Source organism: Phragmites australis, chromosome 13 (genome assembly GCF_958298935.1).
Source record: "Phragmites australis chromosome 13, lpPhrAust1.1, whole genome shotgun sequence".
Lineage (NCBI taxonomy): Eukaryota > Viridiplantae > Streptophyta > Magnoliopsida > Poales > Poaceae > Phragmites > Phragmites australis.
Genome location: NC_084933.1, coordinates 27,500,989 through 27,524,989, shown reverse-complemented (window position 1 = coordinate 27,524,989; position 24,001 = coordinate 27,500,989). Strand labels below are relative to the sequence as shown.

The 24,001-nt window shown below is 43.8% G+C and overlaps 4 protein-coding genes and 1 pseudogene across 13 annotated transcripts; 4 read left to right on the top strand and 1 right to left on the bottom strand.

Moving 5' to 3' along the window:
- The first annotated feature begins 1,103 nt into the window (after nucleotides 1-1,103).
- On the top strand, nucleotides 1,104-10,762 carry LOC133888313 (glycosyltransferase BC10-like). 8 transcript variants are annotated; one of them, XM_062328507.1, is made up of 12 exons: nucleotides 1,104-1,426; nucleotides 2,098-2,118; nucleotides 2,204-2,566; nucleotides 3,086-3,184; nucleotides 5,329-5,429; nucleotides 5,506-5,577; nucleotides 5,788-5,878; nucleotides 6,040-6,120; nucleotides 9,788-9,850; nucleotides 9,950-10,072; nucleotides 10,166-10,204; nucleotides 10,297-10,762. In XM_062328507.1, the coding sequence occupies exons 3-12, from the start codon at nucleotides 2,213-2,215 to the stop codon at nucleotides 10,423-10,425; spliced, it is 1,152 nt and encodes a 383-aa protein (XP_062184491.1). In that variant the 5' UTR covers nucleotides 1,104-1,426; nucleotides 2,098-2,118; nucleotides 2,204-2,212; the 3' UTR covers nucleotides 10,426-10,762. The 8 variants fall into 8 exon arrangements, with proteins under 8 accessions (XP_062184491.1, XP_062184493.1, XP_062184487.1 ...); XM_062328509.1 differs by having other exon boundaries at nucleotides 2,051-2,118; XM_062328503.1 differs by adding an exon at nucleotides 1,555-1,656 and having other exon boundaries at nucleotides 2,098-2,566.
- Nucleotides 10,763-10,894: 132 nt separating this feature from the next.
- LOC133888315 (probable plastid-lipid-associated protein 8, chloroplastic) lies at nucleotides 10,895-12,776 on the top strand (annotated as a pseudogene).
- Nucleotides 12,777-14,223: 1,447 nt separating this feature from the next.
- LOC133889582 (putative RNA methyltransferase At5g10620) lies at nucleotides 14,224-17,067 on the top strand. The gene is made up of 9 exons (XM_062330051.1): nucleotides 14,224-14,289; nucleotides 14,472-14,535; nucleotides 14,713-14,744; nucleotides 15,073-15,215; nucleotides 15,489-15,555; nucleotides 15,681-15,758; nucleotides 15,930-16,075; nucleotides 16,302-16,425; nucleotides 16,528-17,067. Exons 1-8 carry the CDS (start codon nucleotides 14,224-14,226, stop codon nucleotides 16,339-16,341), a joined length of 636 nt encoding a protein of 211 aa, XP_062186035.1. The 3' UTR covers nucleotides 16,342-16,425; nucleotides 16,528-17,067.
- A 233-nt stretch (nucleotides 17,068-17,300) lies between these two features.
- On the bottom strand, nucleotides 17,301-20,104 carry LOC133888122 (uncharacterized). 2 transcript variants are annotated; one of them, XM_062328252.1, is made up of 5 exons: nucleotides 19,878-20,104; nucleotides 19,289-19,497; nucleotides 18,259-18,474; nucleotides 17,991-18,133; nucleotides 17,301-17,600 (listed from the first exon to the last, which is right to left on the bottom strand). In XM_062328252.1, exons 1-5 carry the CDS (start codon nucleotides 20,100-20,102, stop codon nucleotides 17,410-17,412), a joined length of 984 nt encoding a protein of 327 aa, XP_062184236.1. In that variant the 5' UTR covers nucleotides 20,103-20,104; the 3' UTR covers nucleotides 17,301-17,409. The 2 variants fall into 2 exon arrangements, with proteins under 2 accessions (XP_062184236.1, XP_062184237.1); XM_062328253.1 differs by having other exon boundaries at nucleotides 18,259-18,468.
- Nucleotides 20,105-20,476: 372 nt separating this feature from the next.
- On the top strand, nucleotides 20,477-23,976 carry LOC133888658 (uncharacterized). 2 transcript variants are annotated; one of them, XM_062328983.1, is made up of 3 exons: nucleotides 20,477-21,051; nucleotides 23,300-23,391; nucleotides 23,653-23,976. In XM_062328983.1, the coding sequence occupies exons 1-2, from the start codon at nucleotides 20,601-20,603 to the stop codon at nucleotides 23,365-23,367; spliced, it is 519 nt and encodes a 172-aa protein (XP_062184967.1). In that variant the 5' UTR covers nucleotides 20,477-20,600; the 3' UTR covers nucleotides 23,368-23,391; nucleotides 23,653-23,976. The 2 variants fall into 2 exon arrangements, with proteins under 2 accessions (XP_062184967.1, XP_062184966.1); XM_062328982.1 differs by having other exon boundaries at nucleotides 20,478-21,051; nucleotides 23,675-23,976.
- Nucleotides 23,977-24,001: the final 25 nt, after the last annotated feature.

The window sequence follows — 24,001 nt, the reverse complement described above, 5'->3', positions numbered from 1 at the left end:
AATTGTTCACAAATTATTGTTTTTTATTAAAAATATGTAGCAGCTAGATTTGATATTATCTTTAAATCGTTTCAATTTGTTCACAAAATTTGCTAACATCCGATCTGAATTGTCTTAACCTATTTATTAAATTGCTTAAATTTTTCACACAGTTGCTTACATAACTGTATGTAAGAGCAGACAAACAGAATAATTTTTTTTATCAAATAATTTATCTATTTTTTCATATATTTAAATGGGTCATAGGTAAGTATTGCATGTTCAGATGCAAAAAAGTCCAAAAATAAAATAAAATACTCATGTACAAACATTTTTTGTTAAAATATATTTACATACCATAAGTTTAAAGTATGCACGTGTAATTTTTAGACATATCCTATAAAACATCTCGACACAAACTTATGCAAAATTATGTGCTTAGTTTATCTAATATCTTAATTATTCAATTGGACAACACTGAGTGATGTAGAGATGTAGTCTACATCAGTGATAATATAGATCAATAAGTAGTGGAGCTCATCTGGCCCCGAGTACCCAACCTAAGTTTTTGGAGGACGTAGCTTGCATAAAGAAATTCCGAAGTGGCAGCAGCGAGGGAAACTAAGGCCAACTCCAACTAATCCCTTATCCAGTGCTACAGTACCTACAAAGTACTGTAGCACGGGAAATTCTGCCCTCCGTCCAGTTCTGCAGTGTGCTACAGTGTTGTGGAGAGGTATGTGATATGAATTTGTCGGAATATTGTAGCATCGCAATACTGTAGCACAGAGGTTGACAGTGGATCTAAAGACGAAAACACTGTTGAGGGTACTGTAACAGTACTGTAGATAGAGGATGACAGTGGGTTCGGAAGGAGAAAAATAGTAATAGAAGGTAAGAAATAGATAGCTGTTAGAGATTAAAAAATAAAAAATACTATAATAATAATAATAATAAAAGATGCTGTAATAGTATTTTTAAAAATAAAAATTTAATATAGCTGTTGAAGATAGCCAAACAACCGTGCAACAACGCGCCGTCGCGCCGAGACTTTTTTTTTTTTTGCGAAAATCGGCGCGCCAAGATTCATCAAACAAATATATTAGGAAACAAATCGAAACTGCTTCGTCCCTTTCCCCGTTTCGTTTCGTTTCTCTCTCTCTCTCTCTCTCTCTCTCTCTCTCCTACCTTTCCGTTTACTCGTCGCGGGTCGCCGCCGCCGGCTGCGTCCCCTTCCCAGCGCATACGAATCAAATCGTTAAAATTCTTCGCAGCACGACTCGATTCCTGATTCCCTGCCGTTCTCCCACGACGCGCGCGGCGCCCCCGCCGATTTGGCGGCTTCTTGCGCGCGGGTACGTGTGTGTATATATCGGCGTCTTTCTGGCAAAGCCCCTCGGCGGTTTTGTCGATTCGGATATCGCGCCGGCGGGTTCCATCCATCCAGGTGCATGCTTTTCGCCTTTTCTGACGTTTGGTTCGAGCGCATTCTTGCTGTGGATAGATGGATGATACTGTCTTTGCTTTCTGTTGGGCGGGTTCTTGGAATGGAATGTAATGGGATGATTGTTTTAGGGTGGGATCTTGTGCTCCTTCTAGTGAAATTCGTTTGAGAAGTTCCAACGTTGTTGAGGCGGAAAGATGGGAGCTTTGGGTGGTGTCGCCTTTGTTTGATCGGTTTGTTGTCCATCGCCATAAAATTCTGTTGTTTGTTTGTTTGAGTCGAGTTTTTTTTTTGTTTCCTTCGCGGCGATGCCAACTTGTTTAGACCATTTTGCAGTCAAAACAAAATCACCTTTTGTTCTATGATCGAGAGAAACACTGCATTTTATCAAACTTTTACACTGCCATGGATTCATAAGTCAGACAGCCTACGCAGGTGTAAGTAGCAGCTAAAACTGCGGTTCTTCTGTATTTGTGAGGATTGGTCTCGTAAAATCGATTCTTGCCATAGATGTATTCCAATAAATTGCTGCACATTGAACAACCAGTTCCCTGATTTGTTATATCTGTAGATCTTAAGCAAGCAAAGGCACCCGCCCTTATGTAACCTCTTACTGGCATTTTTTAGGGAAACAAATTGGCATTTTGATCAACAAAACTATTATACTTTTGCAGCAGGACTTGTGTGAGTGGAAGGTGATTATCTGCCATAAGTCATTGCACTAAGTCTGGCGAAGTTTGAGTGTCTGACAGTAATGAGAGTTAGGTCCTCCTTGTGAAGGTTAAATAGATGAAGGCGCATCAAATTTGGCGGTTAGGCATTAAGGATATGAAGGCTATTCCACTGCCTCGCCCAAGAACTTCTCCGAAAAGACATGTGTGGATACCTGTCGTTGCTGCTTTTATCTCCATTGCGATAGTATGGGCATATCTCTATCCTCCCCCGCATTACACATCTCCAATGAGAGATTGGCTTCCTGCGGAACCTGCCAGGGAATTGACTGATGAAGAGAGGGCCTTGCATGTTGTTTTCAGACAGATCCTAACAACACCTCCTGTACGATCCAGGAAATCAAAAATAGCTTTCATGTTCTTGACCCCGGGGACATTACCATTTGAAAGGTTATGGGATAATTTTTTTGAGGTACATAACCTTTTATTTGTTCTCTTTGTGGATTCATGCATTTTACCAATTTTCTTTGTGATGATATTAGCTTCGATAACTGATAGATTTTGCATATGTGACACTGCAACCGGGTGAAAAATAAGCTTTCAGTTAAACTACCTCCTAGATTGAAAAATAAAAGAAAGCTGGTATTTCTACAGTGAGAATGTAAATATTCAGATGAAACAATCATTTAAAGCTAATAAGCAAGATGTAGAAAATGATTATTTGGTCCTGATGCACATCTTCTCTTTCTTTAATGAATATCTTTGATAGTGCAATGTATTGCATTACAATTTAGGACCATTTATTATTACTTCATTTTATAAGAGTTATAATGGTACTTTTTGAACATTTTTTATACATGTAAAATTAGGGTATCGCCGAGGCCTATCAATCTTTGAAAGGTTGCCATAATTCCCTGTATCATCACCTTTTGCTCAAAGTTGTTTCTCCCTGTCTTTTCCTGTTGTCTCTGTTCTCCTGTTGTCTCTGCAGGGCCATGAGGGAAGATATACTATATATGTTCATGCCTCAAGGGAGAAGCCTGAACATGTCAGTCCCTTATTTATTGGTCGAGACATACGCAGTGAAAAGGTAATCATATTGTTAGTGATCAGCTTTAGTTATTCTATAAGAGCTAGCTATAAAAGATGTTAATTACAGCATTATGTTTTTGACAAATTTTTCGCCAATGCTTCATGGATTCATACTCAATATGTGGAACACATCTGACTGCAGTAATAAGAAGCTAAAACACACCTTAGTTGAGAATTGCTATTCTTATTATTCTATAAGAGCTAGCTATATAAAAGATAGATTAATTTCAGCATTATGTGTTTTCAGTGTTTGACAAAATTTTCTCCAGGTCGAGATACGAAAATAGGAGAACCCCGCGTCGTCTTTGAGAAGCGACTCGGGGGCGATGCCACCGCACCATAGCCCCTCCATTGCATCTCTTTTGGGCCACTGCCGCCGCTAGCGGCGTCCGCGCGGCCTCATCTCCCCCTCTTCCCCCCCCCCCCCTCTCCTCTCCCTTTTCTTCCCTTGTGCAGATCGGTTCCCTGCGGGGATGCATTTTTGGCTGGGGTGCCGCCGACTACTTCCAACTGCTACGCCTTGGATCTGCCTCCTCCTAGCCAGATCCGTTAAGTCGGGGCTTCTTCCGACAAGATCTGTCGGGCCGGTGCTCAGGGGATCTCGGCGTCACAACTGGCCGGCCATGGCGCGTGAGCTGGCGCTGCTCTCGACACGGGGCGTGGGGTCATCGGGCCTGGACATCGGCTCGCCGGCATTCGTGCGCGTGCGCTGCCAGTTGCCGGGCTTCCTGTTGTTGGTGCTTGCTCGTACCCCCCCTATCGCTGCCTCTGCATCCCCTCGCTGGCAGCGGCTGTGCCCTGCCTCTCTGCCGCTGCTTCCTCTTCTCTGGTAGTGGCAGAGTGGGCAGGTCTCTGCTTCTTGTCTGTGCGGGGGTGTCTGGTTCGAGTGATGACGGCTGGATCCGGTTCTTTTGGCTTGGGTGGCTCTACGGACTCTCTGTGGTGATGCGCGTGGGGGGCGGGCTCTGCTAGCGCTCGTGGCGTTGTGCTCTGTCTGGTCTGTGGCTGCTGCTGCCCGCGGTGCTGTGCTGCCTGGCATGGTGCTACTGCCACCCTTGGCTGCTGCTGCCCGTTTTGGGTTGTGGCTGCTGCTGTTCGGCGTGTTGTGCAGCTCGCGTGGGTGCTTGGTGGCTCTGTGCCGTGTGCCCGTGTGCCACGGCGGCCAATGCCGTTGCTAGCGGTGGTGCTTCCGCTCGCGCTCTCCGTGTGCTGTTGTGTCGTCGTTGCGTGCTTTGCGTGCTGCTGGCTGCGGGTGTGGCTGCAGGCGGCGCCAGGGGTGACGACATGGCAGTGGCGCAGGCAGTTTTGGGACGGAGGAGTCGCGGGTGAAAGCCTTGCTCGGTTGCGTGCCGGTGCTGATGGCGTTGGCGTCTGTGGGCGTCATCTCCTTCCCTAAGGCGTCTTTGGGATGACTCTTCCCGCTTGCGGCTATTCCGGGTGAAAACCCTGATCGGCTCTCCGGTCGAGTGACAGCATCGTCATCGTCGCTTCCTTCCTTAAGGCGTCACCTCAGATTCCCATCGCGCTCTTCAGTGTCTGCCTTTTTCTTATGTAGGTTGACCTCTACGTCCTCGTGCTCATGGCGACTCTTCATTCTTTTTGGCGCTTCTCGACAACGATTTGGCCTAATGCGCGCTCCTCCGAAGCGACGCGCTGCCGACTGGCGTGACAGAAAGGTGCGGCATGGGAGTAGGACTCCGCCGACTTGAGTATACGAGGGAGCGGAGTGGTGCAGCGTGGGAGCAAGGCTCTGTCGACCGAGTTTGTGAGGGTGTTAGCTACCCATTTGGTTAGCGCGTGAGTTGAGTTGGGTTGGTCCTGTCTGTTGTCAGGTTGCATCCTTTAGTGTGGGTGCTGTCTGTTGAGCCATGGTTATTTTGTCGTCTTGGGGTCTTTGTGCCGGTTTTCCTCTTTGAAACCGTGCATCTGTTAAGGTTTTTGGGCCTTGTTTCCTTTATAAACTGAGTCAACTATCTTCTTATTAATATATGCTTGGCCCGAGCTCTAACTCACCGTGCTCTTTCGAAATTTTCTCCTATGCTTCATGGATTCATACTCAATATGTAGAACACATCTGACTGCAGTATTAGAAGCTAAAAGACACCTTAGTTGATAATTGATATGGTTTTATTCTCTTTGCAGGTAACTTGGGGTAAAATTTCTATGGTTGATGCAGAGAGGAGGTTGTTGGCAAATGCACTAGAGGACATTGACAATCAGCATTTTGTGTTGCTGTCTGACAGGTCTGTTAATCCTGATTTACTTTCATCCCATTTCATTATTTATTCTTTCAGATCTGACTCTTGTGTGCTGTTGCAGTTGTGTTCCTTTGCACAATTTTGACTATGTGTATGACTACCTGATGGGTATAAATCTCAGTTTTATTGACTGGTAAGTCAGTTTCCTATCCCAAATTCATCTTGAAACAACCATTTAGGTTTTCACTCACTAGTTGTTAAACTGACTTCAACCTTGAATTATATTCTTCAGCTGTCAGAAGAATTTCTTATATATCCATTTCATACATTTGTTAGTGACTCAGTAATGTTCATTAGAGTTAATAGTCCTACAGTTTACACCCTCTTTTGTTTTCTTGGCCAGCTTTTATGATCCTGGACCTCATGGAAATTTTAGATATTCAAAGAATATGCTACCTGAGGTTAGAGAGACTGATTTTAGAAAGGGTTCACAGGTAAGTTTAGAGTTCTCTCTTACATGTTCACGTACTATATAAGTTGACGGTGCGCTCGCTTTGTGGGCTTTTACAGTCTTTTTCTTTTGCTTATATCTTTTCATTCTACAGTTATTTTGATATAAAATAATGTACTTCGATTGAACTTGTTATCATTTCAGTGGTTCTCAGTCAAGCGGCAACACGCGTTGATGATAATTGCGGACAATCTTTACTATACTAAATTCAAGCTTCATTGCAGGGTAAGATGTTGTCTTTTTATTACTATTTTCTTAATTCAGTATATATGAGGAACCGTTCAAATGGTATTCTAATTAATTATTAGTACGATCATTACTTAGTCACTTTTACAATGATTATTTATAATACTATTTCGATAGTTCCGTCACGTGTTTTGTATCTAAGATTGAACATATGTTTTTCCAGCATTTAACATCACAACACAATTTAAAAAAAGAGCGAGTAATTAAACTTATATTACAAGTTCTTAAGCATCCACAATTTCGTACAATTTACAGCAAAAGAGAGATAGGAGAAGATAAAAACTAACTTAACTCCTAACCAACAAAAGAAAATTACGCAATAGAAGACTAAAGACTATGCAACAAAAGAAGGATGGAACTATATACCCTTAGTCTCCATCAAAAAGCACGACCTCCGAATAATTGCTTACTCATGCCCGCCAACCACCCTTGGCGTGTGTGAAGTAGCTAAAAACCAACCCCTCCCCGCCGTTAGCACTTGAAAGAGCAACGTGAGTACGAATATACTCGCAAGAATTAATTCATAATGGATACTTATAGATAATCTGTCTCTAAGGATTATGCATTTAGATATTAGCAAGAATACGATCACATGGTTAAAAAAAAATATATGCGAAAGCAAATTTGACATGAACATGTGTGAGCATCTATGTTAGACCAAAGTAACATTCTAGCATATAAACCTCAACTAAACATATATGTAAAAGGAACCATAGTAATAATATCTATAAAGAACTATCTCAACCCATCAACTACCTCAATCCACGTTCGTAACTCTACAACTGCTGCAAATGCACAAAAGCATACTCATAACCGAGAATGCAGCATTTCGAAATGTTTTTACACTCTACATGAGGGTACAACTTTACCCACACAACTTGAGACAATACGGCTGGTGCGACCACACAGGTCCACACAAGGGGTACTTATGTCAACATTTTTCATACCCTCATTTGCACATGCTCCTATGACACCATGGTTACCTCAAGCGTGTCTCTGACACCTCTAGTTCCCCGCCATCTCGTTTGTCCTATTCTTTTTCTTGCGCGTCATAGAGCTGCAAGGCAATCGTTGGTACGGTGTAAGAAAATCAGCTTTTCTTACCATTAGATCGACATGTGATTAGTATAAAAAGTGCTAGAACCAACTGCAACAACAATCGGTGCTTAAACAACGCAAGCGGCTTACAGTGTCTGGGCTCCTCTCTCGACCTACCCTGGGGAACTCCACATCAAGGTAGAAGAAACATCCCTAACACCGCTCACATCTCGCATCATCCTCACTACTCATCCAACCTATATCATAAACCCAACATTGTTATCATTGCGAAAGTAATTAAGTCTATGGCTCGCAAACAGGGGTTGAACCACTACTCGGCTTCTACTGAAGAACTTATGCATAGCTAAACATTTCGATTGACCTTCAATTTAGACAACAACATGCTAAACCCCGGTTACAAGGATATAGATCATCAATAACTGAAGACAAAGGTGCAATGTATCAACATAGGTTCTACTCAAAACCCGACATCGACTCAATAGCATGTATAACTTACATAAAGCATATTTTATCACATTAGACATATATGATCCAAATTAATGGGAGAAACATGTCAGTTGACTGTCTTGCTGCTTAGCCAATTGCCTGATGCTAGACACACAGAATTCACAGAACACGTGTGGCTCGTAGTCACCTTCAACCACACCTTTATCACACTTCAGATCCTCGTTCATTAAAGAAGAACGCGTGCAATGATGAGTACGAATGAAGTGTGGTAATATATATTACAATATGCATAATAACAAGCTAAAAGTGCAAGACATGCGAAATATTAGAAAATTTTGTGATCTAAATGACTTCGGAAAGCTAGTAGGAGGTCGAAGATTCTAGGTTGAACTCGGAACATCCGGGTTCCGGAACCTCTGAGTTGTATTCCGAACGGGGGTTCTCGATTAGCCATTTTTTAATTAACTTTGAAGGTCTGGGCTAAGTCTGGATATTCCGGGTTAGGCCAGAACGTCCGGGTGAGGCTCTGAGCGGGGGTGCTCGGTTAAAAGCATTGCGAATTAGATGGAACTTTCAGGTGGTACTCGAAACCTCTGGGTTGGGCAGACTTGAGTCTCTCGATAATTTTTGTCAGCCGATTTGACTCATATGTTAAATCTATTCTACATAGACATAGACATACACTATACAAAGGGTTCTAGACTCAATTTGCACCTTAAACCCTAATGTTTTTGTAGCGCAAATCATCGGGGTTTTCAATAGGCTATCCGGACTATCCGGATTGGGACCGAGAACAATTTCTATCGGGAGAACTTGACCGAATTGCTTTGCGAGTCTCACCAAACAAAAGGGAAACATGTTTGAGATAGTTTATATAGTTTAGAACTCACTAACCATCTTAGCAACACGATTCTTAAATCAAACCTCACTCAAATCCCTCTAAATTGCTCTCGAGCTCAAGAACTTGAGACATTTTCAACCGTAGCTTCAAATCCGAAATCGACTAACTAATTCACGTATTTTTGCCGAGGGAAGCCTAAGGGACTTACTCACGGTGCTTGTGGAGGTTGGTGACTGTTGGGTGACAAAGGAAACAGATGAATCACTCGGGAAGAGGAAGAAATCGGCTTCTCGCGTTTCAACCAAGAACACCAAGAAACGTCAAGAACGGCTTGAATCTTTTGGGAAAACGCAAATGAATTGGATGGATAGGAAACTTAAGAGCTTGTGATCGTGTGGATACCACATGCGTACCTCGGCTTTGCTTCTAGAGAGAGGAATCCAAGTGAGGAGTGAGAGAGCTCAAGAGGGAGTGAGAGGAGTGGGAGCTCCCTGTTGCCTTGGCCGGTTGGGAGGGAGTGGTCGCACGGGGAGGGAGAGAGAGGGGAGTGGGTGAGGGAGTGGTTGGCCAACATGTGCGGGCCCTATTTGCTGTAGAGACAAGACATTTTCAAAGCAAATCTGATTCTTTTCTCGTTCGAAATTCTTTCTCTCAACCGATCGACTCCGAACTAAGTGCTCTAGTGTGACAAAATAAATTGCTCAATTTTAGGCACGATGCTAATGACACACGATTAGACTTAATCAAGTGATTACGGATTTGTGACGTGACAGTATATGTTTCAGTTATATCTTTGTCCAGTTGTGGCACGAAATCACCTTATAAGATTTCATTGATGCACTACATACCTAGGCCAGATTTTTTGTTTTGGTTCATCATCATTCAGTTTTGCTCAAATTTCAGGATGACGTGCCACTATACCCACCAAGTGCATTTCTTGCTAGTTTAATCTGTCATTGGATGATATAATGTGTTATTTAACTATCCATTTTCCCATGAGGCTGCACTTATTATTTGCCTTTTGTGCCAAGGAATTTTTTTTGTACCTCTCAACTATCCACGCTTGACAAAATTTGGATCTAAAAGATAGCTGTGACCTTGATTGGTCCTATGGGTTTTAATTTTTTGTGTGCATGTGTATTGGTTTTATGTGAACTAATTTACAAGATACTATTGATCAATATAATGCACCATTTTTTTCTTTAGTCTACCACAATGGGCTTGACAATCCTGTATTGTCTGCTAGTATGTAGCATGTATCTGTGTAACATATTCGATGTTGCCTTGTTCTCTTTGCAGCCTGGAATGGAAGACGGTCGTAATTGCTATGCTGATGAGCATTATTTGCCAACGCTATTCCATGTTAGTACACAGTGACCTTTTAAATAATGAAATTTACAGTTATCAGTAAAATCCACTGCAGCATTGCTGATTTAGCAAATTTGCATTTGTATCTACCAGATGATGGACCCAGATGGAATTGCTAAGTGGTCTGTGACTCATGTTGACTGGTCTGAAGGAAAATGGCATCCAAAAGCCTATCGTTCAAAAGATGTCACTTTTGAGCTTCTGAAGAATATAACTGTACGTGTTTGTGTGTTCATCTTATGTTTATTTTCCAGGTAGTTCTTTGCCATAGCATGCTTCTAACCTTAAATCGTTTGATCTTTGCTGCAGTCAATTGACATGAGTTACCATGTCACCAGTGATAGCAAGGTACCTCTTTCCTCCCCTCCCTCCCTCCTCTGTCTCCCTTAGTGATAGATAAAACGCCTAGTACGCTTAAATGTTTTGCCGTTGTTCTGCAGAAAGTGGTTACAGAGAACCCTTGCTTATGGAATGGAGCGAAGAGACCGTGCTACTTGTTTGCAAGGAAGTTCTACCCTGAATCCATAAACAACATCTTGAACTTATTCTCGAATTATACACTTTTTTGAGCTATATGGCGGCGCAGAAGCTACAGGAATATACATAAAGCATTCTGTTATAGAAATCTTTGTACATTGGAGAAGAACAGCAGATTGATTAGCAATAGCTGGGCATAGAAATATGGGAGAAGGGTTTAGGGTGGTTCGGTTCAGATGTACGATGTCGGGCCCGTGCCACTCCTTTAGGATCGTTATTTTTCGTAGTTTCTTTCTCTCCTGATTTTCAGCTGCAGATTTTTGCCATGTAGATCGAGCTTATTGTAACAAGGAAGAGCCATTATATGAGATCCTGTTCTCGATTTATTCAGAAGCTGTCACATAGATCTCCTACCTTTATCAGCTCCAACTTCCAATTGCCAAATCGCAGTTCAATGAGCTATTCTAGTGGTGGTGGGTTTCGGTTCAGAGTCGGTAGACGTGAGTGCTGCTCGGTTTCTCTTTGCCGCCGTTGGTGCCTCGCGCGCGAGCAGGTGAGCCAAGGCAGGGAAGTCGCCGTTGTCTCAGCCGGTGCTGCTTCGGCGGCCGGCCGGTGGCGGCAGTGCAGCCACGTTTGGCGTTGTTCAGTCGCTCGCCTGAGGCTGAGCGCGGCGAAATTACTGGTTAAACTGACGGTAAAACAAGAAGAGTCTCGTATGAGAAAAATTCCAAGTGAAATAATTTTGTTAGCTCAACAAAGTTTCAAATCATGAATTATTGTCCACGTGGAAAAAATATCGTGTTTTGCAAAACAAAAAAAAAATTCTACATGTTGTAGCTCCAGCACAATGAAAAGGGTAGGAAAAACCTCACGCAGGAAATTTGTTTCTGTTTTTTTATAAAAAAATAGAAATAGGAGAGGGACGAGCTCCAGCTATCACCGCACGAAAGAGCAGACGAAGAAATGTCCGCTTCCGCTGCGGCTGCCTCCCCTGGCCTCCGCTTCTGCTCCACCACTCCCCCGCTAGCTCGTCTCCGCCGGCAGCTCCCCTCCGTACGATGCTCCCTCGCCGCCGCCCCCGGTGTCCGGGCGCCGCCGGAGCTCGTGGACTCCATCCTCACCAAGGTAAGACTGACACCGGTTAATTTCTTGCTTCTTGGTCCGTTCCCTGATTCCTAGTTGTTGCTTAGCATTTGTTGATGTAGGCCAAGAAACTTTCAAATGCTGGTGTTTCATATCATGGGTAGTCAATTTCGCTTCTTGCTAGAAACTTCGATTTCTTGAGGATAAGTTTACCATTTCACCTTTCTGTTCCTGTTGTTGTTGCGCTTCACACTCATGAAATTACAATTCTGTCAGTATGCTAATGCGATTTCTTAGCGTGGTACGAACAGGCGAAGGGGACTGACCGAGGAGTGTTGCTGCCTAAAGATGGGCATCAGGAAGTGGCTGATGTCTCGCTGCAGCTGGGGAAGTACTGCATAGAGGAGCCCGCGAGGTCACCATTAATATTTGGAGGTAAAATCCACGCTTGATATGCCCGAACATATTTCCATCTGGTGTTGTGCTTGTGCCACTGTCAGACACTCAACACACTGTAAAAAAGCAATCTTGCAACCAACCATAGGTGGAGCTTGCAGATTGCAGCAATGGGAACATAAGCTAATGCGTCATACATGTGTTGCATACTTGCATTTCACATCTGATGTTGGTAGTACAGTGTTGGATCTTTATCCATGCTTCGTGCCATCGTGATAAAGCTGCTTTGCATGATGCACCTAATTGACCAGAATGGGAGGTTGTGTATTGCTCGTAGCCGACGTCGCGGGGAGGACTTCACCGGACGCCTCTTGGCCGCCAGATGAAATGATTCAGATTGTCGAAGCCCTTGACACCGTCAGAAACAAGGTGTCATTCTCCGTCTTTGGCCTCGAGGGCGCAGTTTCTCTGAAAGGTATATTAACACTGTTTGTCAAGTCATTTTGTTCATTTTGCACATAATATGCCCCTTGTTATCAATCTTGTGATTGATTTTGTCATGTTCTTTCTATGTTGGCCGTGCAGGTAAGCTGAATGTACTGGATAGTAAGTGGATTCAGGTCATATTTGGAGCCCCCGAATTGAAGGTAGGCTCATTGGGGTTTCAATACGGTGGCGAGAGTGAGGTCAACCTGGATATCACTCGATGAGAAGATCAGGCTAGGAAAAGGATCTAGAGGCTCACTTTTCGTCTTCCTCAGACGAGGATAGAAGGCCATGTGTGCACCATGGCATGTGCTTGAAGATCACTAGGGATGGCACTGATATGGCCATTCTGTACAATACTGTATTCAGTATTTCACATGTGAAATTCAGAAGTCAATTTGAGTAGCAGTTTTTCTTCATATTGCAACCTGAAGAACATTGCCTTGCCATTTGTTAACGAAAATGCTTCTAGTCTTCACTCAAGTGTTGTATCATGATGATGGCTTTCTGACTGTAAGTCAGGGTATTATTGGTTATTTTGGAACATTGGGTAGTCTGGTTGGACAACTAGGTTAAAATGTTATTCTGATGGTTGACAGGGATGAGAAGGTGCTTGTCTTAAGTCTGAATCTGGACACCCAGAACCGATACGCTTCACCGAACATAGGAATTCACAAGATAGTTTTGTGGGAAAAAGTACTCCCTCTGGTTTTAAATATATGAAGCTTTGAACAAAATCTGATCAAATTTTTAAAACTTTAACAGTCAATAGCTTCTAAAATATATACTTTAAAAACATAAAATTACACGTATAGATTTATCTTGAAAAATACTTTTATAATATTATATTTTAAAATTTTCAAAATAAATATTTTAAAAGTTATTGATGATGAAAGTTTTAAAAATTGAATCAAATTTTAGTCAAAGCGTCGTATATTTAAAAAACTGGAGGGAGTATAATTCATGCCGGAATTATATGAAATTCACATGTTCCAATGGGTGTTGAGTCGTATGCACCGTTCAAAAGCTTGTCTACACAAGAGTACGCTTTTGACCTGCAGTGACGTACTCCGGTGAGTCACTGGAGCCATTCGAAATACGCCTCTCCGGCAGACACGCGTCTTCGTGGATTGCTTCTTCTTGCTCGTCCTCCCCACCGAGACGAGACGCCGGCGGGTGCGCCTCCCACGACCTCGCGAGCCTCTCCAAGTCCCACATCCCCTCCTCCCCACCCAACCCTCTCGTTTCCGCGATGGCAGTCTCGCCGTGGCGGTGCATATGCGGACCCCAGTCGTACCTCCTCGCCGCGTGGACGCGCCCGGCCCAAGCCGCCGCCCCCCTCCACCCATACAACGCCCGGCTTCTGTATCCACCACGGCGCGTCCGGTGCAGCGACGACACCTGTGCGCAGCGTCCCGGCGTGCGTCGCGCGCTGCTCGGATTCGGATCACACGGCGGTTGATGCGTGCGACACTCACGGGCGCGCCTAACGTACCGCGGGGTTCCTGGAGCTGGCACCTGAGCCGGCGGCGTTCCTGGGCTCTCAGCATCGAGGACAGGTCGTGCTCCTCTCCCTTGCTTCGCCTGTCGCCTCCCGGCTTTCCGGCTGGTGGCGTTGGCCCCGGGAGCGGCACTGCCCGCGCAGCGCGGTGCCTGTTGCCGGACGGGCGGGTGCAAGGGCTCTCGGTGTGTGCTCCTCTTTATCGCTTCCCTCGACGGCTCGCCGCGCCTCCAGGCTCTCTGCCTCCCCGGCGGGTGGGTTTGGCTGGAGCAGGCCGCGACCAGCGGGTGGTCGTTGTTTCGTTTGCCGACCAGGGTGGTCGGTATTTCATTTACGAACGCGTTCTGAAGCAAACTGGAACGCTGAGCGCTTCCGCGCGCTCTCGTCATCCTGTTGCACTGCTTTGCCGTCCTCGCTGCCGCCGATGCCGCCGCCTCCGGCGAGATCCCGATTCTTCCACGCGCCGGTCTCCGTTCGATCCGGCCGGAAAGTGTCGTGATCTCGTGAAGTTCTCGTCAGCATATTTTTCAGGCGGCAAAAATGATCGATGTGTTTCTTCTCTTGGACCTCCCGGCCGGAAACCCGTCCTGATGATCTCAGAAAGCCAGCAACAGCGAAGATCGGTTGATGCCAGGGCTGTCGTCGAGACATCCGATACAAGCTCGACGGTAGTGCCGCCCCGCCCACCACTCCCTGAGCAAGAACCGAGGAGCACCCGCGCCTTCTCATCCTCCTGGTAAAACTTCGAAATACTCTACACTCTTCAGTCTTCTCGAGTTCTTATCTTTTGGTATTTTCTTTTCTCTATATTATGTGCTTACCTTGGCGTTTCTACTGTTCTTGATTATCCTTCTAACTCGCCAAGGATTCTCATTTCTGGCCATGATAATTCCCACTTCTCCTTTGGATGCAGGCAGGAGATCCAAATATTCGGGACAATCTGTGGTATGGAGTGCACACATTGACTTCTTCTTGCTAATATCGATTCATTTCATTCATCTTTCCTTCAGGGAAAAAAAAGTATGCTCTGCTTGTTCGCACTGGACACACCTTTGGCAGTAGCATTTAACTGAACAAGGCAAGAGCAAAATGATAGCTTTCGGAAGATTGTGTTTTGTAGAATGTGTGAAGAGCTTAAGCCCATGCGTGATGCATATAGTTGTCGGTCTTCGTTCATAATGAGTGGTTAATTATTTATGTCGTGTCACTAAAACAATGGCCGAATGTGCTGGATCAAGTTTGTAATTTTATGTCTGTATGTCTATATTTGTAGAGAGCAATGCGTATGCGTTTGTTAACGGTCGGCAAGAAGAGGTCTCGAGGGACGCAGCTTCTTGTTGAAGAATACAAGGAGAAGCTCTGTTACTACTGCGATTTTGAGGACACCCTTATCAGATCCAACCCAAAACTCACAAGGTTGGACATTGCATATGTGATGCTGTGACTGATGATGGTGGCTGATACATGAGTGGAGGCTAACCTGCACTGTTGTGTCTATACCTATACGTGTGGTATTGGTTTACTGTGTTCTTGTATGCTGAGATTGTTCCTGATATTGGAAGATTGTCTTTCAACTAGTAATTACACATAACCGAAAAAGAGAAATTGTAATAACATGTACAATAAAACACCATGCGTGCTTCCTTATGTGGTTGATTATTGATTCTGATTTCTGATGCTTTTTTTCAGTGATGTTAAGGTCCAAGTTGAAGCAGAAGATACGGCTATGATGCAGCAACTCAAGCCTGAAGATTTTGTATGTTTCAGTGCCAGATTATTCTTGGCTCGTATGTGCTCGGTTTTAACTTCCCTTTCCACCAGCTTTAATGCTTTATCTCTATATGGTCTTTTTTTGGTGCCTGATGTTGCTGTGTACTGTAGGTTGTTGTGTTGGATGAAAATGGGAAGGATGCCATATCTGAGCATATAGTTGATCTGATTGGGGATGCTGGCAACACAGTATGCTCTGCAGCTTGCTTCATCATAGCTGAGCTATCCTTAATCATCAATTGTTCTGATTGAAAATTCCATGATGTCAGTTTTTCATGTTAAGTTTAAGCTTTAAACCGCTGGAAAATTCTAGGAGTAGCATGTCTCTCAAGTGTTAGTAATGTTCCTCAAATCTTATAGGGATCGTCAAGGCTCACGTTTTGTATTGGTGGACCATATGGTCTCGGGGTACAAGTGCGAGAGCGTGCATATGCAACAATTAGGCTGTCGTCGCTAGTTTTGAACCACCAAGTTGCTTTAATAGTTCTAATGGAGCAGCTCTGCAGGTGAGCAATTAGCCTCTCTGATGCCATTTCTTCATTTGAATATAGTTCCTACTTCCTACGGAGCAACTCCTGTATGGTGGAAGATAGTCACAATCATGTAACACTACAATTTAGAACCATGCAATACAGGATTTCTTTGTCAATTCTGAATAGTAATGCATATCAATCGGTAATTGCTTGCTCTTAATTGTGATCAATCACTCATTAGGTACTGCATTATTTGTAGGGCATGGACTATAATAAAAGGGCAGAAGTATCACCATTAGGCTTATGCTGTATCAGCATCATCCGCTGCTGTTTGAACAGATCAAGACTTGGAATATGAAGACCGTAAATGCATAGATCTGCAGGTATAGCATTCAAGAACTCATAATTGTATTTTCATTCACAAAGGACACCACATTGCCCAAAATGGTTTACTTATCATGTTTTTTTTTATTGATGAGCGTCAGTTTCTAGCGCACCATGGACACTGTACACACAAGATGATTTTTTTTAGAAAAGAGATTACTCAGCTTCTATTGAAAGCCAATACGATGTTAGAGACACAGGATGATTTTTTTGGTCGGTGGCTCACTGGTTGATATATGCTTCCTGAAGTTGTCAAGCAAGAAAGACCTCGTGCAGCATTACCGATGAACATACACTCTCTGGAACTGGAAGTGAAGTAGTGCAAAGGCAATGACACATCTGAGCGTTCTGCGAAAAGAATGACACACCTGAGCCAACATTGAGGTCAAGCATGCCACTTTTTTTTTTTCTTCCTCGTTTTCTTCTATACTGTGAACATTGTCCAAGTGATTCAGGAAGAAGAATGGGCATAGAGAATAGAGATCTTCTATCAATTTATTCCCTTGTTCGTGGTGTTATACTTCAGAGCATACCATTATCCTTCAACAAAGGAACAAAGAGAGAATCTTCTCTTGGTGCTGAATTTTTGTTTGCACACTTGAACTAAGAGTTGATTTATCAACGGAAGCTTCATTGAAAGATGTTTTTGAGGGATATCCGCTGCATGTCACTTTTACATGGATGTTCTACTAGTGTTCTGTTAATATAAGGCGCATCCTCATCCTCCTGAATGTGAGGCATACAATATACATCAAGGTTTCAACCATGGAGGATCTCTTGCATCCTTCATGTTTCTGACATGTTACAACAGAGAACAGATCTTGTGCTCGGGTGCAAGCAAACCCTAAAACAACATAACAACGACAACACAAAGTTGCAAAACAGAAGTCTTTAAGCCATTTTATACGATTGTTTCTTTTCTCCCTATGTCACAATAAATAGTTACACCGCCAATAGCTTATTTCGCAGTGATGAGATGAGGCCTAGTCATTGTGCTGAAAACCAGGAAGAAGCGACGCAACAAACCCTACAACAACCAGCTGGACCTCTTTCAAGATGCCTCCAAGCCAATTGCGCCTGTTTCCTTCTCCCTCCGCCCCCACTTGCTGGTTCTCATTACCAGCTGCGGCCCCCGGTTCCTGGTTCTCTGCGGCTTGGTCAAGGTTTGCAGGATCTGCGATTTCCCCCAGTGAGCAGAAAGCGATTAGATGTAAGAATATTTATACATTGATACTTCCTTAGAAAATGACAAACATTAATTAATGGTACTGCTTCACAAATGACAAGCAGAAAACAATCTGAATTAAAGCATGAAACATCGTTTCATGAACCAAGAAATAAACATGGTATACAACTTTAACATCTCCGTTTCGTGCAAGTGTCCCCCCCCCCCCCCTCTTTCTGTACAGTACAAACCTCCCGTTGAGGAGCAGATAGTGAAAAGGAAAATTACAACATTATGGTGACAATTACAAACTGGAAAAAATTTGAACCTAGTATTGCAATACAATGGACAATCAAACATAGTGCCCACATAATATGGAGTGTAGTAAATGATAACTACCATGGGGTTGATCATTGCCATCATTCTGAGCAGCCAAAGGAGCACGGTTCTCCACCCGAGGGGGAGCCTGTGGTGGACGAGCAGCCGCGCCTCCGGCACGCTGTAGCCATCTTAGGAAAGGTGTAATTGCTCCGGTTTGATATCTGCAGGATATGTAACCATGGGGTTATATAACAACAAGACATAGGCTACACAAGGAATGAGGAGCAAATTGTGGGAAAATGACAATTGACTAGTATTTTCGAGCAGAAGTAAGCAAAGTACTCACAAGTAAATCAACGAGGCAAACAATATGAGAAGAAACAGCCTTTGCTTTGATCCTTCCTGGCTAAACAGAAAGACCACTGCTGCCAACTTGATGATCAGGGCCAAGTCAAGCTGAAAAGCGAAGTGAAACCTCCTCACAACAACTTGTCTTTGAGGGCCATTTTGCTGCCTAGCATCCTGCCCATGCTCTTCACCAGCTGGCGCACCGACACTTTCCCTTCAAGCACAGAAGGTCAGAAATAAGCAAGGAATTGAGCAGATCATGAATTCATAATGCTTTGCATTGGTCCTCAAAGACTAGGCAAGCATGAAAAGGCAAGCAGAGTGCACGGGCTTTGTAATTCTCTAAATAAAAGTTTTTTTTTCCAGGAACTGCTCACATCTCTAATCAAGTCTAATGTTCTTGCAGTTTCATCCAGCATCAATAACAGCACTTAGGTTATCTAAGTTACAATGTATGTAGGTAATTAAGAGAGGACCAAAGTTCTTCATGTTGCCTCTGATCCCTTATCACAACAGCCAGAAATTTTTCTACGCACCTTGTTGCTGAGTTCTTCACTAGGTAAAGTTGATTCATGAATACAGCAGCAGCATGTGTAAGGAATTCACCAATAAAGCAGCACTAACCAAAGTCAGTCCACTCTTTCATGGATATCCGGCTTGCCGCTAGCTCAATAACAGACCCTAAAAGGTACATATAAAGTTATTGTCATCCCTAGTCATAACGTTGTATTGTCTACTGTTGTTTATGTGCATGCTTTTATTCAGAAAACCTCTACCAAAGACAGGAAAACAAGCGCCTGGATCTCAACAGTCCACACAGATCTTGCAAACCCTTTATCTAGTTCCACATTTCCACCATAAAAGTGTCAAAGACCAAGGTTTTCAACAGCACGGCCTTTATGATCACATATGACTCACATTGATCGAGTTACAGATACTACCATTATGGCATGCAGAGCAAGGTCGAAAAATAAACAAGGAATTGGCATATGTGACAGATTGTTCAGTACCAGAAGGTAACAGCTTACGTTGGGATCTTGTAGGTGAGCGCTATGAGTGTGGTTGGAGCATAGCATCCCATTCCCATCGCCGCCGCTAATTGATTCTGCTGAATGGCATATATCCCCGGACCCTGAGCCTGATCATCCCCAGCTTGCTGCGGGAACGCTCCAGTAACGCAGATGGGGTACATCACCATCGGAGAAGCAGAAGGACCACCATTTGGCGGAGCGGCCATCTGGGTTATCATCATCAGCAACAATAGCCGTATCATCAGAAGGCAGCATAAATTACAGGAGATTTCCAAAAGGAATATAAGATGCTAGGAAGATTACAGTGGTGGGCTTAATGAGGCACATGGGGGTTCAGTTAAATTCCAAATTTTCTTTTTTTTTTTTGGGTGGGGGGGGGGGGGGGATCGGTGTCAGTGCTCCACCAAGGAGCAAACAAATCCGCAACAATTCCAACCAACACAGAAACAATATATATTGGGGGGGGGGGGGGCAACGGATTTTGTTAGAAATATTCGGATTTGATGGCCTGACAAAAAGGGGGGGGGGGGATATGATTTTGCAGAACAGAACGAACGATTCGTCAAGCAAGCTAGGGCTTCCTCACCAGTCCGGATGGATCTCCACTCCACCGCAATCGAGGGGAGACTAGCACGATGAGAACGCCTGCGGAAGGAGGAAGAGAGGCGCAGCTGCCGTGGAAGAACGGCTGGATCTGGACTGAGACGTGCCCGGCGCGAACGGAGGCGGAGACCGCGGGGAGCCTGCGAAGTGCGAAAAAGATTGGGGAAGAGAAGAGGGGTCCGCCTTTGACTCGGCGAACCAAGTGCATAATGTGTCTCACGGACACGTAGGGCCCACGAGTCTAATCTAATATAGTTTCTGCGTTCCCCAATCTAATAAAAATCCATAAAACTTAAATAATTTATCTTTTTTATTATTTATCCTCTTTCTCTATCGGGCTATAAATTTAAAAGTTATTTTACTATAAAAATAAATTTCTTTAAAAAATTAGTAGGTAATCTTCTTTTTTAATTCTATCTAAAATTAATTTACAATATCACTGCTAATATATTTATTCGGTAGTACTTCTGTAATACAACTACATCTTGATATTTAAATATATAATCGATATTATTCGATTCAATATTTATATTTAGTTGCAACGGACCGGTCCTTAGCTAGTCTCTTCAAATGGTAAGATTACACGTCATTGCTTAGTTGTGTGCTCCTGTCTCCGACGCCTTCGTAGAAGTTCATCGTCCGGTTCGCGTCTCCTCTCGACTCTTCCATTAGAGCCATCGGAGCCAGCCTCCCGCTCTCGCATCCCATGGCCCGCCTCCTCGCGGCGCGAACCCTAACCCTAGCACGCCCCCCCGCGGCCGCGGCCGCTCCCTGCGCCCTCCGCTTTTGCCCCACCCGCGCGCTCTTCTCGGCCAAGGTGGAGTTCGTCGAGATCGACCTCTCCGAGGAGTCCCCGTCCTCTTCCCCCGCCGGGGTAGGAAGCGCGGGGGACTCCACCACGGTGGAGGCACAGATGGGGATGCGGAGGCTGGAGGACGCCATCCACGGGGTGCTGGTGCGGCGGGCGGCGCCCGACTGGCTCCCCTTCGTGCCGGGGGGATCCTACTGGGTGCCGCCGATGCCGCGGCCGCTCGGGGTGGCGGACCTCCTCGGCGCGGCGGTCTACACCGCCAGGGGCTCGGCGGTGATGACGGAGGAGGAGGCGATGTGCTTCACCACGCCACGCGGGTGGCCGTCCGCGGCGTACTTCGTGGAAGGTGAGGTGGATTAAGCTAGCATTTTGTCGGGGTTGCGAAATGATGTGTTAGGGTTGCATGGTCCTGATTCGTCAGTGAAGCATCGCAAATTTGGAATTGTTGCGGAGGGAAGGTTTGGAGTTGTACTGGAAATTTTGGATTTTTATCTGTACAGCGAGCATATTGCAGTGTTTGTATTGGCTTGGGACAATATGGAATACCGGGTACAGGTTTATGTTGGCGTATAGTTAGTCTGTTTAGGATTTCAAACCACTGTTGGAGAATCGAAGTGTTTGTTCGGCATTTGGATTTGGGATGTAAGAATAGAAGGTAGAATCCCACATGCTATTTGCACGAACGGAGTTGAATCGCCAAAGTGGTCTACAGTTTCTCATGTTTATTGATGCAACTAGGGATAAATAGTTTTCTGGCTTAATATTGATGCAACTAGGGCCAAATTGGTCAAACATTGTCTGTACTGGAAAGCTATATGGGTTTGTTCTCTGGTTTGGACAATCGAGCTCTTGTAACTATAGAGGGTTATGTGCCTCGTAATAGGTCCTTAGAATTTTACTAGATTCTTTCGTAAATAATAACTGCCAACCATGGGAGATAACACATATTCTTAGGCCTGGTGTATACATGTGAATTTCCGATGAATTGTTCATGATGATAGTCGGTATATCATGTCAATCCTGATGAGATGTTCACAGGGATGATTTGGTATGCATTCAGTATTTCATTCAGGATTAATGAAATCCTTTAAGGTATTGGTCATTCCATTAGTATGAAACATGTTCTGCCTTATGGTAATGATAATTGTTTCTGGAAGATATAGGAAAGTCATTAATTTTTCAATAGTGGATGGCCTAGTTTCTCAGATATAGCAAGTTAGAAACAACTGATACATATCAGTTCCGTGTTCTATTTGCATGTTATTGCCTTGCTTATGTTAAGACTTTTCTTTCATTGGTCGTACAAGCGACAGTTGATCTTTTTCTTTTCCTTTAACTTTTCTGTTAAGACTGGATTTTCTGTTGCTATTTGTATGCATGATATCTTGATTCTCTAGCTGGTTGTGCATTTCATGCAGGTTTAGCTTATGTCCTCACAAGTTGCCGTGAAACAAAACTCTTGCACCCAATTTTGCATTAAAATATTTCTTAATACGTGACACTTAATATTTGATGTATAAAGCAGAATTATTTTAAGAACTCAAAGCAGTCTAAAAAGAGCCACATAATTTCCCCTCCATCACATGCTGATTTAGTGAACTTCCTGTGCTAAACAGTCATATTCCTATTTGGTCTTTTAAGTTACTGGTAACAAGGCATGGTGCGGAGCTTTCAATCTCACTTGGTTTCGAGAATTTCAATGTTGCTGGTTACTGAGTTTAAATAGTACTGAAGAAAATTTGGAGATGATCAGTCTATGGAAAAATGAGTGAATCCCTCCAGCCCTCTCCTCTGCCCCTTGGTGGCTTGTTTTATAGAGAGAAGGGGCAGGTGAAATTCCTTCCCTGCCCTCGGGATCTTGACACAATATAATCATAAGGGGGTTAATGTGGCCCTTTCCCCCTTCTACATGAGCAATACTAGTATGGCGATTATGACTGCCTAAACACTCCACCGTACATCATTTTAACATCCAAGGGCTGGCGCAATTTCCCCAACAAACTGTGAAATTGTCGTGGGCTAGAAATGTTTTTGTAGAGCAGGTCATGCTTTCAGTACTATGTGGGATGAGTTATACCCAAGTTATGGATAGGATACTATGATGATAGTGGTTTGGTTGTCTTGGGTTTGTCTTTGTGGGGAATTCATGTCGCATGCGGGGCTTGGGTTGGGTAGGAAGTGCATGTTGCATGTAGGGGCTGGGCTTGGGTTATATTTCAATGTATCACCAGTAAAGATTGCTAGTTTTCAGAGAGTTCTGTTTGTTAGCAGTTGGTGACTGTTTGGCTGCATCTAATCAGTATCAAGTCATGTATATTTCAACCATACCATATACACATTTGCTAGACTATTTGATTTTTATTTGAAAAGATTGTATTTTTATGGTGTGTAGACTTCTGAGCTCATCCTTATTACCTAAGCTGCTCAAACAAAGCCTTTGCTTTTCTTTTAGACTATCAGGATCTTGGTTCTGCACTGAAACCGGCATGATATGTGTTATTAGAGTCTAGACTTCGATTGATTGGTTGATACTTTCCTATTTTTTGCTTTACTCAGCATTATTTGCTAGTCTAAATAACTGATACTGTTCAAAGGAAAATCTCCACATCGGGTGAAGACATCAAGGAAAGATGCTACCCAAACTGATGATGAGGAAAGCTAATACAATTATGCTACTCTACCTGGGGTAAGTTATGTCACTTTGCTCAAGGAAATATTTGATGTTCACTTTGTTTTGTATAATATGGCTGCATTTTCAGGCCACCGTTTTATGCTTAGTCTGTCCCAAAACACTTTGCCTCACAACCCGGTATAAGCCTTTTGTAGCAAGAGATCAAGACTTTTGAGCTAGCATCCTGAAGTGGCTCCCTTTTATAAAAAGAACATTCTGAAATGGTAGTTGAAATGTACCTACAATCAGTATAATGAGTTATTGACTCTAATCTAGGTTCAATTTTTTTGTTGTGCAGGCCCCTACAGAAGCTGTGAAACTCCACTGTACATAGACGGCTTGGAAGTTGGAACCCCAGCAACATTGAATCCCCCGTCCACCTCTTCGTTGGAATATGATGTCTGCGCACCACCGCCAAGATGCCATGACTATGATCCTCTGTATTTTGCAGAACCTGGTGTGTTAGCACCTGGAACATTGTGGTGTGTAATGTAATATTCTCAGAAGCTGCGGTGCATGATGCAAGTCTTTCGACCATGTTTTCCCTTTTGAATAAAAACGTGTGCTGGGCTGAACGCTTGTGGCACATGATAGCTCTCAGCCCTTTGGATGCTCTCCAATCAGT

What these genes read in the sequence shown, in the direction of transcription:
- LOC133888313 (XM_062328505.1), top strand. Translation starts at nt 2,213, where the DNA reads ATGAAGGCGCATCAAATTTGGCGGTTAGGCATTAAGGATATGAAGGCT. An exon ending in ATTTTAGAAAGGGTTCACAG is followed by an intron (nt 5,879 to 6,039) that starts GTAAGTTTAGAG and finishes TTATCATTTCAG; the next exon opens with TGGTTCTCAGTCAAGCGGCA. An exon ending in ATTTGCCAACGCTATTCCAT is followed by an intron (nt 9,851 to 9,949) that starts GTTAGTACACAG and finishes TGTATCTACCAG; the next exon opens with ATGATGGACCCAGATGGAAT.
- LOC133889582 (XM_062330051.1), top strand. Translation starts at nt 14,224, where the DNA reads ATGCCGCCGCCTCCGGCGAGATCCCGATTCTTCCACGCGCCGGTCTCC. An exon ending in CCGTTCGATCCGGCCGGAAA is followed by an intron (nt 14,290 to 14,471) that starts GTGTCGTGATCT and finishes GCTCGACGGTAG; the next exon opens with TGCCGCCCCGCCCACCACTC. An exon ending in CTAATGGAGCAGCTCTGCAG is followed by an intron (nt 16,076 to 16,301) that starts GTGAGCAATTAG and finishes CATTATTTGTAG; the next exon opens with GGCATGGACTATAATAAAAG.
- LOC133888658 (XM_062328983.1), top strand. Translation starts at nt 20,601, where the DNA reads ATGGCCCGCCTCCTCGCGGCGCGAACCCTAACCCTAGCACGCCCCCCC. An exon ending in CGCGGCGTACTTCGTGGAAG is followed by an intron (nt 21,052 to 23,299) that starts GTGAGGTGGATT and finishes TACTGTTCAAAG; the next exon opens with GAAAATCTCCACATCGGGTG.
- LOC133888122 (XM_062328252.1), bottom strand. Translation starts at nt 20,102, where the DNA reads ATGCACTTGGTTCGCCGAGTCAAAGGCGGACCCCTCTTCTCTTCCCCA. An exon ending in GTGGAGATCCATCCGGACTG is followed by an intron (nt 19,498 to 19,877) that starts GTGAGGAAGCCC and finishes ATGATAACCCAG; the next exon opens with ATGGCCGCTCCGCCAAATGG. An exon ending in TTTGCCTCGTTGATTTACTT is followed by an intron (nt 18,134 to 18,258) that starts GTGAGTACTTTG and finishes CATATCCTGCAG; the next exon opens with ATATCAAACCGGAGCAATTA.